General features: G+C 49.2%; 1 protein-coding gene across 1 annotated transcript; it reads right to left on the bottom strand.

Annotated features, from left to right (window-relative positions):
* Positions 1–175: 175 nt before the first annotated feature.
* CCN2 (cellular communication network factor 2) lies at positions 176–6,656 on the bottom strand. The gene is made up of 5 exons (XM_078856735.1): positions 6,447–6,656; positions 5,642–5,858; positions 3,661–3,921; positions 2,491–2,702; positions 176–1,994 (listed from the first exon to the last, which is right to left on the bottom strand). The coding sequence occupies exons 1-5, from the start codon at positions 6,495–6,497 to the stop codon at positions 1,692–1,694; spliced, it is 1,044 nt and encodes a 347-aa protein (XP_078712861.1). The 5' UTR covers positions 6,498–6,656; the 3' UTR covers positions 176–1,691.
* Between the last annotated feature and the right edge of the window lie 6,941 nt (positions 6,657–13,597).

Below are 13,597 nucleotides of genomic sequence, written 5' to 3' on the forward strand. Positions count from 1 at the left end.
TCATATGTTCTCGCTCACAGGGCTTGCCCCAACAGTCTGTTTAGGCTATCGGGGCATCCTTTTCTTTCATTTAATGAAAACATTTTGTCGATATTAGCCCAAATATTCCCACAGGTTGACCAAGTCAGGTTAAATTTTTTTACAGAAACGTGGTCAATGTCACAAAAACTCGGCGAACTGTATCAAAAATAAACTTTATTGCACAAGTGCAAATGCATTCAATACCATTGCAAACATAGGTATGCCCTATAAGCTGCATATTAATACACTGAAACTAAAAAGCACGTAAACAAAAGAAATGAAACACGACAGCAACATGGTTGATATACAGCATAAGTTAAACATTGTACAAGTTATATACAATATGTACAACATGTCACTAAATCCTGAAAAGGTAACCAATTAGAAATCTGCACTCGATTAACCAAAGAAAGGCATGATAAATATATTATTATATCAGAGAAAACTGTTTAGATATGAAGTGGCTACACGTGGTGCCAAATGATCAATAACTTATAAGTTGTCAAATATCGCAGAATTTGAAATGAATGTCAGACCCATAAACGTCACCATACCACACTTTGTTAACACATAGATATGTTACATTTACATTATATATATAAAAAAAAGGTTGAACTTTATAAATAAGGGACTATATGAGTTTGCACAAAATTATGCTTCAATAATTATACGTTGTACGTTTAATTAGTATAAACTCAAGAGTAGGAATATTTACAGTCGTAAAGTTGTGTTCTTAGAGGAACGCGTTCAGGTGCACTAAAGGCAATTCTGGCCTAAAGATCGTCAATCATGATTAAAGATTACGTATTAACCCATCAATGTGCATTGATTTAGTTTTCTATGTACGCACCACTGTATCTAATTATTCACCACATTCATAAGTAGCCAAGTTCATATTTCACACAACCCCCAAGACAAGTTTCAAGGTTTTTTGGAGGGTAGAGTCACATACATCAATTACAAATTTCACTCGTATCTAAAGTGGCCTAGGACCATTCACTCGGAACGCGCCCGATCTCGTCAGATCTTCGAAGCTAGCATCTCAGAAGCCAAGCAGGCCAGAGCCTGTATAGCACTTGGAGATGTGGTTGGCCACCATGCCCAACACTGCACCAGGCGCTGTGGGCAGTAGAGGGCAGTGCAGCAAACTTAATTGCTGTATTGCACCCCCACCAACCCCCTAACTTCACCAACCCGCACTGACCAGCGTGGTGAAGTATGGTCAAATATCCCTCACGGCCTGCAACGGCGTGAGGGAGGTCCTCATCTAGCAGTGGATTGACAAAAACGGGTACATGCAACACATCCAAACTGAGTTACATAATGTAAAGCCATACTCGAGGGTCTGCCCTGCCAGTAGAGGGCTCTCGTTTCATCCACGGGCCCTGTCCAGATGCCACTCCAGCTGCACTGGGCCACGGCAGAGGTCGCAACCGGGTACCCGATACCCGTACCCTACCCGATACCCGGCTACGGGTAGGGAACGGGTATCCGTACCTGGCCGGGTACGGGTACCCATTTGCGACCCTGGTGCGGCCGGGTACGGGTACAGGTAAGGAATCAACCCCGTTTGCGACCTCTGGGCCACGGTGAACTTAATAGGAGGGGGGGGGGGGTTGGGGAATGGTTGGTAACACTTGTCCGTATCGTCTCCGCCGGCAAAGCCCCGTTCACTTCCTGGCCATGTCGCCGATCATGTGCCGCTGGTAGGGCGAGTCGAAGACGTCGTTGGCGCCGGGGCAGTTGTAGTGGCAGGCGCACGTGTGAATGACCATGACTTGCCGGCGCAGGCGCTCGCCGCCGGGGCAGCGGAAGTCCACGGCGGCCGTGCTCGTGTGGTGCGGGGTGCAGCAGCGGCCATCTGTGCACTGCCCGCAATACTTGGGCCGGAACGTCTTGACGCTCGTGCAGCCGGAGAACTCGAGGCGCTTGGGTTTGGCCGCCTTCGGGGTGCGCATGCACTTCTTCCCCTTCTGCGGACAGGTTGACAGAGGGAGAGGGAGAAAGAGACGCGGGTCAATGCGTGCGCAAGCGGGTTGGTCGCGGGTACTGATACGACCCACGGAAAAAAAAGTGTCGTTCCGGACGCACCGTTGAGATTCTGTGTGGCCGCACACCGCTGTTGGTGGGCTGCTACCGTTGAAGGCAGGTTTTTTACGGCACACTCAGGGGGTTGTGTGGCCGGAAATATTGCCCCGACCCAGTGCTGATGTTTGCACACTGTGCCAGGTACTCATTTAAGGCCGAGTCAACCTCGGGGAGGCCCAGAACCAGTTCAGAAAATAATCAAATCTCGGGTGGCAGACGCAGTGTGCGGTGACCCACCAACACGAGTGCCGTCGGCGATTCGCGTGCGCCCGCTAACGCAGAGGAGTGCGAGTTGCATTCGCGTGCCATTTGTTTCCAATTCTCCGGCTGACCCCCCGTGCGTTCGTAACCCGGGAGCCCCTTGCCCCAAAGCAAACGTACCTTGATGACATCCTGGAGCGGCACGTCGCAGGGTCGCACCGTGCACAGGCGGGTCTGGCGCTCGAGGCGGCACTGGCGGTTGTCGTTGGTGACGCGCGACGACACCCCGAGGCCGCACGTGTGCGAGCAGGCGCTCCACTCGGTGGTCTGCACGATGCAATTGTCGCGCACCGACTCCGGGTCGGGGCCGTAGGTCTCCTCTTGGCGGTACGCTGCGCCGCAAGAGGACGGGGAGGAAGGCGATGCGCGTGTTAGTGCGTTGTTGTGATTTTCATCGCCGCTGTAAAGTGTGGTTTAAAACAAATCAAGGCCGTAGCCATCGAGTCAACATTGGGGGGGCACCAAATCTTCCAGGGGGTCTGGGGATCCCCCCCCAGAAAAAAAAAAATCTAAATTTTAATAACTAATTTCCTGTCATTTCTTGTCTAAAATATTTTAAAAATTCACTAACACATAGGATGGTCTTTTTATTTATTACAATAATGTCTAATAGTGTATTGTATTACATTGCTCTGTTTTTTTCTTTTTTTACCTTTTCTTGTTTTATTGTATGTAATGGCAGAGATTAGGGATTAATAAAGTACAACCTGTGTCCCCACCAATATACATTATAATTACGGCCTTGAAACAGGCAAAAAGGGGTGTTGTGCGAATGCGTTCGTGTCCAGCGGTGGGTTTAAAAGGGGCTGTCAAGTAAACATTGTGGGTGTCGTTGGCGGAGGGAGCCCGTGAGCGGTAGGCGAGGTCAATATCAGAGCGGCAGGCGAGAAGGGCACCACGCTCACTGTGTGGGCGGGGCCAGTGACGGAGTGGGCGTGGCTATTTAGAAGTGGGAGGGGCTGATGAAGGGAGGGACTGCCAGCTCACCATGGGTCACGGTTGAACCTCCCATGAAATTTGACAGATTGTTAATGCCATGGGCGAGTGAGTATATCATGAATACAACTCTAGGTCAATTGGGTGTAGAGGTGGGACGATTAGTCAATTGAGTTTAATCATCATCATTAGCCATGATCATTCCACTGCTGGTATGAGGATCCCTGATTCTTTGAACGCTTCATTTTTTGTTCAATCAGATGTGTATCGGTAATACGTGCAAATCCCCCCCCACCCATCCTCTCCACTACACCCCAACCCCCACGTGTTTATGTTGTTGTTGTTGATATTTACCGGGTAGGGCGAATCCCCCGAGTGGCGTGGAGTTGGGCTCCTTGCGTCCGTCGCACACCCACTCCTCGCAGCACTTGCCGGGCAGCTTGACGTGCCGCGGGTGCGGGCAGTCGGCGCTGGGCAGCCGCACGTCCTGCGCGCACAGCGGCACGCAGCCGATGGCTCCGTCCACACACGTGCAGCGGTACTTGCAGCTGGGCTCGAAGCTCTCGCCGTTGAGGTACACGGTGCCACCCAGCTCGCACGGCACTCCGTCGCGAGCTGCACGGTCAAGAGGAAGGGGAAAAGGGAAGGGGTTAAGTTCAATCTGGACTTAAAGGTTTGGTGGCTGCAGGAATTCGTATTCTTTGGGGTAAAAATGTGGGGGAAAGCCCTTTATCCAGTAGTGGATTGTGAAAAGGCTGTACAGGAATTTTACTAATGCGCTGTTAGACGTCCCCTTGTGTGTCGTGCAATGCTGAAAGAGTGCCCTCTCGAAAGATGTGCTGGAAATGTTATATTTGGCCACCAAGCGTTGTATTTGTACTCAACAGTGACTAACAACACATCATATGAACATTTATAACCGCGCAAGACTGCGTTAATCGCCAATGACGGTGATGATGATGATGATGTAAGTGCACCATTCTAATCACTAGATGGCGATGGAGGACCACAACATTCGCAGTTACAATTCCGGCACTTTACCATTTTGACCACTTTTTATTACGTTTAAATATAAATTTCATCGAAGGATGCGTTCGTTTTCCACCACATACTTGGATATTGTTTTTGCCCCGTAAATATTAAGTTTGTTTACATTTGACTGACAAGTGTTGCACTCTTGCACATAATTCGCGCTCGTATTGTTTACATTCTCTCCTCAGTGTAAGAACAGCTGGTGCATTTTTTTGCACCGGTTAATACGCGCACGAATGAACACCAAAGGTATCCCTTGAAACGCTCCACGATGAATCCCTGTAGCTCCCAAGCCTGGTTTGAGAGCGTTCGGTCTCTCAGCCCGCTTGCTGGATTTTATCTCCGGGTCCTCCGGGTTTCCCCCCCCCTCCTCCACGCGTTCATGATAGAGAGTATTTGGCTGCTCTCAATTTGCACGTGATAAAGCCACTTCGTTGAGCTATCGTTTGTGGCGAGGTCGCTTATGAAAAAAAAATGATATATAGCTCAGTGGGCTTTACCTGGTCAAATAAATAGTTTCGTTTTGAAATAAAAAGTTTAATTTAGTTTTTTTAAATAAAGAGAAGACGCCTCCACCTGAACCGTGCAACACAGTGAAGCTACAACGCGCACATTCGCCCTGCAGGTGGAGCCCATAGCCACTGTCTTCTCGTTGCGCAAGGTGTGAGTGAGTCTGTGCCCAAGATACGCGTTAAGAGGCGTGCAGCGATCGTTGTGCTTGCTATGTACGCGCGCCCCCAGGTGTTTGCGCATCAACCAATGAATCGCCCCGAGGTGTGTATGAGCCAAGCACGAGTGAGCCAGATGTGTTTGTTCCAGGTGTGAAATCCAGACGATGTGTTCCGTGAGTCTGTGTGTGTGTAGCGGTTAGCGCACTGCGCTACAAAGCCGGCGACCCGAGTTCCATTTGTGCTCACGGGTCAACGCCAGTGACGATTAGGTCGACTCCGCCTCGAATGAGTGATTGGAGCGATACGTAAACATCGCCACTAGGGAGACAAAGACGGCCGGGCGTGGTGTTGGCCACCCACCGCCTCGTGTGCCGTGTCGGCCTGCGTAAGTGCTCATCAACAGCACTTGCTCCAACAAACCCGTGGAGGCTATATATTCGTGTGCGCTTCAGGTTTTTGCGTCATCCAAATAAGAGAGTGTGACCCATGCATGTGTGAGCCATGCGTGTGTGACCCATGCATGTGTGAGCCATGCGTGTGCTCCAGGCGGTATATGCCGCGTGTCCCACGGCGTGTGTGTGTGTGTGCGCGCGTGTGTCTGAGCGCTCTGGGTGCGCGTTCACGCCTCTCACCAGAGCAGACGCCGATCCTGATCTGCAGATCGGTGCTGAAGGCGCAGTAGAGGCCGCGGTGCGGGTCGCACGAGTCCGCCTCGGTGCACACGTCTCCCAGCTGCTTGGCGCACACCTTGCAGCAGCCGCAGCCGTCGGCCACCAGGCTCACGCCCACGGGGCACACGGGGGGCTCTTTCGGGCAGCGGCAGACATTGGAGCACTGCTGGCATGCAGCCTGTGTGTGTGCGCATGTGTTGTTGTTGTGGTGCACAGACACAGAGACACACACAAAGTTAGAATTTGCAAAGAAAATCCACGCAATGCAATTTCGTCACCGCGTTTCAAAAATTAAGTGGCTGTCCCATGGATATACTGGTCCCCCCCCCTCCCGCCTGTCTGCCATAGCAACGTGGAATCGACATTTACTCGCTCGGAACCTTGCAAAGCAGAGATGAGCATCGCTCAGCGATCGCTTGAGCGCGGGGCATCCTACACGGCATTCTTTAAACTCACAACTTAATCGGACTTTGCGTTGTTTTTTAAAATTACAAATCGCCCACGTAATCTACAGGGCGCACCTGTGTGTGTGTGTGTGAAATGTATCCAAAAAACATACAACGCAACACCTGGACAAAGGCGCCTTGCAATCTCGCAAACGTCCGTCGTAGTAAGGCTCATGCTTGTTTCCAACCAACAATTGCCAACGCGCTAGCTACCGTGACGCCTAAAAGATGTACACTTATTACCACTCGGACAAAAAAAGTCACCAAAAAAATAAACTCAGCAGAGCCCCATAACCGCTGTCAGACAGAAGGCCGCTTACCTGATAGAGGCTGGCAATAAGGACCACGCAGAGGATGAGGATTCTTGCCATGACGATCTCGAGCGCAAGCGGAGGCTAAGGTTGCTGTCTTTTCTTTCACACACTCAGCTAAGACTTTGCTGATGTAGGTATATATATAGAGAGAGAGAGCTTAGAAATCTCAACCACTTCTTTCTTGCTTCTTCGACTGGGTAGGAAAGACCGATTGCTGCACCGAGGGTTCCCTCTCTGCATTTATACCCTTGAGCTCCCTACCCACCCCTCTCATTCCCCCCCCACCCCCGCTCTCCACGGGGGATGAGGGGGTGAACGAGGGGGTAGGGGAGTGGGAGTTCGCATTCCTTGGCTCGGGCTGTGAATGCTACTTTCGCACCGATCTGCCTGGCTCGGAGCACCAACACCCGACTCCCAGACACGCGCCATTCCTCCGTGCCGCGAGGGTGAGGAGGGAAATGACTCAATGCGCCGCCCAAAAGCCGTAAGCCTCCGGCCAGACGGAAAAATCAACTTTGACTGCCTGTCTGCCTGCACGCACGCGTGTGTACGTGTGCTTTGCGCGCGTGTGTGTGTGGCCGTGTGAGGAGCGGTGGCCGTAGCGGTTAGCGCATCGTGCTACGAAACCGGTGATTTGAGCTTGATTCCTGGCTCACGGCTAACAGCAGTGGTGATTATCTGAAGCGTTTCGTGGTTTTTCATAGGTCGACTCAGCAGTGAATGCGTATACCTGGTGCGGTATGGAAACATCAGCATTGGGGAAAGAAAGGCGGCCGGTCTTAAGAAGAACTCGCGAATAGCCATTGCCCCAACAACGTGGAATATGATTGTGTGCGTGTTCCCATGCAAACACTTGTGTTGCAAGCGAGACAATGTCAACAGTGATCAGTGGGAATAGAAACACCTATCCTGGATACAGGTTCATGTGAGTCATGTGCCTACATGGTGTGATGAGTGAAGATCAGCACTGGGGGTGATGTGAGTTCGTATTAAGGACGTTAATAGGTGCTCGCTAACATAACTTGCCCCACCCACCTGGATGTCAACACGGAGGATTTTGGGCATTTGTGTGTTCGTGTGTGCACATTTTATTTTGTCGATAAGCAGATTTTCTCCGTTTAGTAAAAAAAAAGTGATTTCCCCCACAAGAAAGTCTCAGGGCATCCCTGACGCAAATCTTCGCCGGTGGTGTTGAGCCAGTGCCGGCAATTCCACGTTCCCACGGCGTGGTGGCATTCGATAAATGACGGCCACCTTTTGGCTATTTCACAAATGTGCTACCGAGTGGTTAGGTTTTAAAGCCGAGGACTAAATCCTTCTGACTACCACAGGATCACGTGCGGTCAGCGAGCACCTATTAATGTCGGCGTGATAAGGGCAAGCATCCACGCATAACTGGCCGCCTTTATTTCCTGGGTATAAATCTTTGCACTGCGTTCCAAGTGATCATTTAAGGCTGAGTCGGCCGATAGCAGAGTGCCTGGGAAAATAGACCACATGTTACTCCTACAACATCAGCATGCACAATGACCGCATATGCCTCGTGCATCGACACACGTCCTCGGGAAACACCTGGTCCACGCCATAGCAACGTCGAATTGCCACGACTGTCTCGGGACCACCGACGGAGATACATCTCCACCCAAAGCGCACGTGAGCAGGTAGACTTCACTCGCAATGTCAAGAATGTCCGTCGGTTTAAAAATCCATCATCGTAACGTGCGCAACGCTCACGTCTGCGTTGCACACGTTACGCTTTCAACAAAAAAAAACACAACAGACAAGCAACGAATTGAACGAATTCATATGATGCCACCATGCCTCTTATGCACCCACGACTGCAATCAATGCGGGTGGAAAAAATAAATGTTCAGACGTTCCATGCGGGCTTGCATCGACAGCCTTACAATAACTTTCCGTTGGCGAGAGTTTTACGTCGGCGCCGCGAAAGCGGATTGCACACGGGGGCGCTGTCCAAAAATGATGGAATTCCTCTGGCAAGCTCCAGCCCGGCTCCTTATAAGGACTTCCTACAGAGGAATGTTGCCGCTTCGTGAGTCACCCGTGGAGGCAACTCGTGGAAACCGTTCGGAATTAAACCATGCTCCACGCATTGCTCACATACCTGCCGCACACTTCGGTAGCATTCGCCGACTTATTAGTGCATGCCAACCAATGTTGGCAGCCAGATGCTTGAGACGTTAATGATTAACGTACGGGTCCGAGTGGCTCCCCGCCAGTGGAATGTGGAATGTTTCACCGCTGAATCTGGGCCGGCAAGTGGATATGAGCACCGCTCCAACCTTCGTTTTTGGGCATGGGGGATTTTTTTAATTTCTTCCTGCTTGTTTAGAATGTATACGTAGAAAAGCTTGATTGAGTTTCGAATCGTTTCAAAGGACTGTATGCCGTGTCGAGCTTGCGATTTGGAGCCAATTGCCTCGAGAATAATCATAGAAAACCCGACTGCGTTGGTGGTGGCGTACAAGCACAAATAAACCATTCTTAATAACACTGCCTTCATCATCGTCAACCATTTATCCACTGCTGGATGAATGCCTCCTCAAGCCGCCATCTCTCACGGTCACGTGATGCAACAATCCATCTGGCTCCTGCACACGAGCTGATTTCGTCACTCCATCGCCGCAGTGGTTCATCCACTCGGGTGTGCTCCCATCCCTTTGGCTGTCATTCAGTCATTAGCCTCGGCCACTGGCCACCCATTCGGTCAGCACGGTTTGCTGCGTACGGCGCGAAAGAAGTTCAACATACATAGTCACGTGCCGTGTCTTGCCCATGGCAGATGGCAATGGCCGAGTCCTTTCGACGACAGTACTCCAACTTTGTACTTTAGAGTCCTCTGACGAGTACTTTGAAGAAGTGCTATTTATCGTGAGCTTATAGTAAGTATATTGCAATAGTCTTGCCACTTGCCAATTAGTAAACCATACGGCATAGAATGGGGTTGAGCGGTTGTGCAGTGGTTAGCACATTGCATTATTTAACCTGGCGTCCTGGGCGTGATTCCCAGGCATTGCTATCATCAGTGGCGAGTGAGATCTGAGCCAATCCTGGGAGAGCACCCCCCTCCCCAGCCCCTAAGACCAAGATCTCGTTTCGCCTTAACAGACTGTAGGAGCAAGTGCTGTTAGCGAGCACCTATGAAGGCCGATATGGCACACGAGGGGGTGGGTGGCCAGCACCACGCCCGGCCGCCTTTGTCCCCCTAGTGGTGATATTTACACACCGCACCAGCTACTCATATGAGACTGAGTCGACCTAGGGGAGGCCTGGGACCGGTTCAGATAATCGTCACTGGTAGTGGCCGTGAGTGGGAATCAAACACGAGTCGCTGGGTTCGTAGTCCAGCGTGCTAACCACTACACTCCCCAGCCCCCACCCACTCCTTCACCAAACTGTATTGATCAACATGGTGAAGTATGGTCAAATAACCCTTTTGACTGGTATAGCAAGGAGAGGACCTGATCCAATGGTGAATCGATAAAGATATCTCAATTATTAGTTACACAATAGCTTGACAAATTGAAATAAGCATAATATATTACATTATATTTGTTATACCACACTACTGTTTATCCGAACAACAAAAAAACATGCATCATCTACATTGTTTGCCTATTCAAGTGTTTTTTTAAATCCTTTATATTAAGTGCGCGTGCTTGCTTGCTTGCTTAGGATCGTGCAAATCTTTCGGTCGTTTTTTAACCCACTTCCCGTGATCCAATCGAGCTGACATTTTCCACACAGACTCGTTGTGCCAGACAATTAATGTTCGTGAAAAGAAATTCCCAAAATTGTACACTTTTTAGGCAAAATTTTTTTTTTACATATATTCAAATAGAACGCATTCATCGCTTTGGCTGAACGTCAGAGTGTAAGAGCCCAGAGCGTAACCCCCCCACAGGCCGTGGCGGAGTAGCGCAGTTGGTAGCGCCCTTGCTTCCCATGCCAAAGGTCGCGGGATCGATCCCCGCGTCCTCCACAGGCGAATATATTTTTAAATCCTTTATATTTAGTTCGCTGCCACGCATATAAAGGATTTATAGTGAAAAACTTTGTTTTTACGGGTTATACTTATTACGTAATCAGTTTTGGTGATGGATGGGTTGGTGTTAAAATGGGGTGCAAATTATTTCCAAATTTGGCTCTCACGTGGGAAACGCAAATTCAACTTGAGCAATGTCCTGATTGATGTTTGAGTGGAATAACCCATGTGCGGGGCCGTGTGTGCCCTGCTTGCAACTCAACTGGACCACACAATGACAAGGCCGTGCAGGCCCCAATGAATCATTGTCAGGAGGAATGGATCATTGCTTGACAGTGACCATGTAGAAGGGCCTTAGAGGGGAAAGTGGTGAACTCTCCTTTCGAACCTTGACCAAATGCTTCGTTAAGTGCGAGCGTGCATATTTTTTCACCAACCCTTATTTAGAATAAATTCGTGAATGCGGTATGATTTATTTCCCAACATTTTTTTAAGCAGCCCTCCCTGTATTTATCCAACGTTCTGCAAAGACTCTCACATGGGCTCTGTGTGGCTTTTGTGGTGTTTGCTGGTTGGGTTATTGTGGCCACGCATTCCGCTATCATCACCAGGGCAGCCGCTCTGCGTTGGGCCCCCACTCCGTCCTCTTAACGCCCACGCTGTTCTGAACGATGCGTAATGGAATAGAGATGGGATCTTTGAGAAGTGCCAGCACCACTCTCTCCCCCCATCCCCCACGCATCACTTGACCCGGACTGTTCACAAAAGCTCGTTGAGACCTGGGGAGTCATGGGAACTTGGTGGGATGATTGTGCTGCTGCTGCTGGGATGGCTGTAGTATTGGCAGTGGCTGTTTTTCACGATTTTTTACTTTATTTTCAGGATTGGCGCTGCAGTATATGGGAGGAGGGAGCGTTTGTTTTAATTGATAATGCTCGCTGGGCGAGCAGATGCAATGGACACAACGATGGGGCGGTTTCATTTGTGCCCTCGAGAGGAGCAAACACGCTCTAATGAACAGCATTTACGAGCACTTGCTGTTCAATAAGGAGTCAGATGGGCTGCGTTAAGTGGATTTCCATACGCTGTTAATTATACACAAATGTTTGTAGATGCTGCAAGCTCGGTGCTTCTCAAGTGCCTTTAACAAAAACAATTCCTAGAAAGGAGCCAAGATAACCAATTATTACAATATATGGAATGTGGATTTTCTTTCAGAAGTGATCAAATATATAATGAATGAAATGTGGCTAAATATCTTTACACTCATTTCATCACGAAATAATGAAAATAATTATTAAATCCCCTTGTCAATCTACTGCTGCATAAATACCTCCCCATTCCGCATCAGTCAGAGGAGATGTTTGACCATACTTCACCATGCTGGTCAGTGCAAGTTGGGAAGGAGGCCCAGTACTTTTGAAACATCACTCACCACTGAAGTGAGCCGTGGCTTTGAGACAAACCCGCCAGGTCATCAGGTTCATAGTAGCGCAGCGCACTATCCACGCGTGCCACCGCACCACCCTAAATTTGAATTCCCATAATTATTTATCTATATTGCCAGGTGACACTGGAGTACAGCATCTGCATCACACTCGTGAATTAAAATCGTTCTTATGAGTCAACTAATTCCATCATCTCTCCAGAGGGAATCACATGAATACCGCTTTTCTGCAGGACAAAATGTATTTGTCTTTTGGAGAGATGGTCCTCGCCATGTGAATGTGGAATTTACACTCCTGGGTAAGGGCTACCAATGGAGATGTGCACCGAACAATGCCCATTTGAGCATGGGGACACACCTTGTTTTTCTTAAAGTTAACGATAACGAATAATAGAGTAATAACTACAATCTGCATGGCATTTAAAAACTATATATTAGTCTCGTAGCCCCTTGACCTTCTACGCTGTTTGGAACATGATGGATTCCTTCACTGGAATCTCTTTGCCAGCGCCTTTTCCACTTCTCTTTTTCCATCCAGTCCAATGTTGGATGGTTGACGTCCAGTCGGACCGTGGTCTTTATCAGTATTTGTAGTATTTATATTTCCTAACTTCGCGCATGGCGCACTGAGATCCCTGGATGAATTGTCCATTATAAATGTAATTTTTTATTAGCCCTCTCCTTTGCAGCCGGTTACTATTCATCCTGGTGACATGTCTGTAGTACTGCGTGTATTCATAACTTCTTTCACACCGTACGTAGCCAAGCGTGCTAATTCGAGGTGTGGGAGAAGGCCAACAAACTAAACATAAACAGCAGTTCTAAAGAAATTATTTTTATTTAGATTAAAAAGTACACAACTCCAGTGGCTTCCTAATATCGGAATATTGCAGTTACCTGCACGGGATGTGACTTTGCAGTATTTTTTCCAGGACTTCGAGGTGCGTTGCATGCTCTTCATACAACGTTTTCAATATTATCCGGAAGGCTTACGTTTCGAAGGCAGCGATTCTCCTACTTTTTTCTTGCCAAATTTTCACCACCGCCTTGCATTTGGCCACGAGTATATGAAACCACATGCTGTCTATCCTTTTGCAAACTGTGCCACTCATAAAGCTAAAAAGTCCTCTGCCTCGCGCAACACCGGATGGCCAGGAAGCCCATTGGCACGCCGTGTGTGAATCGCACTTATGTGCCAGAGGTATTCCCCCCCCCACTCCCGCCGCCGCCATCGCAAGTAGGTTAGGGGCATGCTGTGATTTATAATGGGGCACCTCGCGGTCGCCACTTGACGTCCGCTTCTGGGCACACTCACGCCAATAATTTTACGGCCCCCAAACAAGGAAAAATATGTAACAGTTTAGCTTGAACACGAAAAAAAGAGAAATCTCTAAATGGCAATTACCCCGAGCGGCTTTCTCGACAAATTCGAGGTGAAACAGGAAGAGGTGGAGTCAGGCAAGACGCACGTGTTTCATCAAGGCCCCACACGTGAGACTAACGAACAAGTGGAATGAGTGTGTGCGTGGAGAGGGGTCATTGCAGAGGGAGGGGGGGTGTGATTTGTATTCCATCGAGGATGCTCATCAGGGAAGTGCACAATGAGAGGCGGTTTACTGGGTGACCTTTAACATCACGAGGGATTTTTATGGCGTTTAACCCGAGCACCATCGGCACGGAAAGCTGAGTGCCCGCGATGCGACG

This window comes from Lampetra fluviatilis, chromosome 5, assembly GCF_964198595.1.
Source record: "Lampetra fluviatilis chromosome 5, kcLamFluv1.1, whole genome shotgun sequence".
In the NCBI taxonomy this organism is placed as follows: domain Eukaryota; kingdom Metazoa; phylum Chordata; class Hyperoartia; order Petromyzontiformes; family Petromyzontidae; genus Lampetra; species Lampetra fluviatilis.

Coding starts and splice junctions, on each gene's coding strand:
- CCN2 (XM_078856735.1), bottom strand. CDS start 6,497: ATGGCAAGAATCCTCATCCTCTGCGTGGTCCTTATTGCCAGCCTCTAT. Junction 2,703..3,660: donor CGGGGGATTCGCCCTACCCG/GTAAATATCAAC, acceptor CTTGCGGCGCAG/CGTACCGCCAAGAGGAGACC. Junction 1,995..2,490: donor CGCTCCAGGATGTCATCAAG/GTACGTTTGCTT, acceptor ACCTGTCCGCAG/AAGGGGAAGAAGTGCATGCG.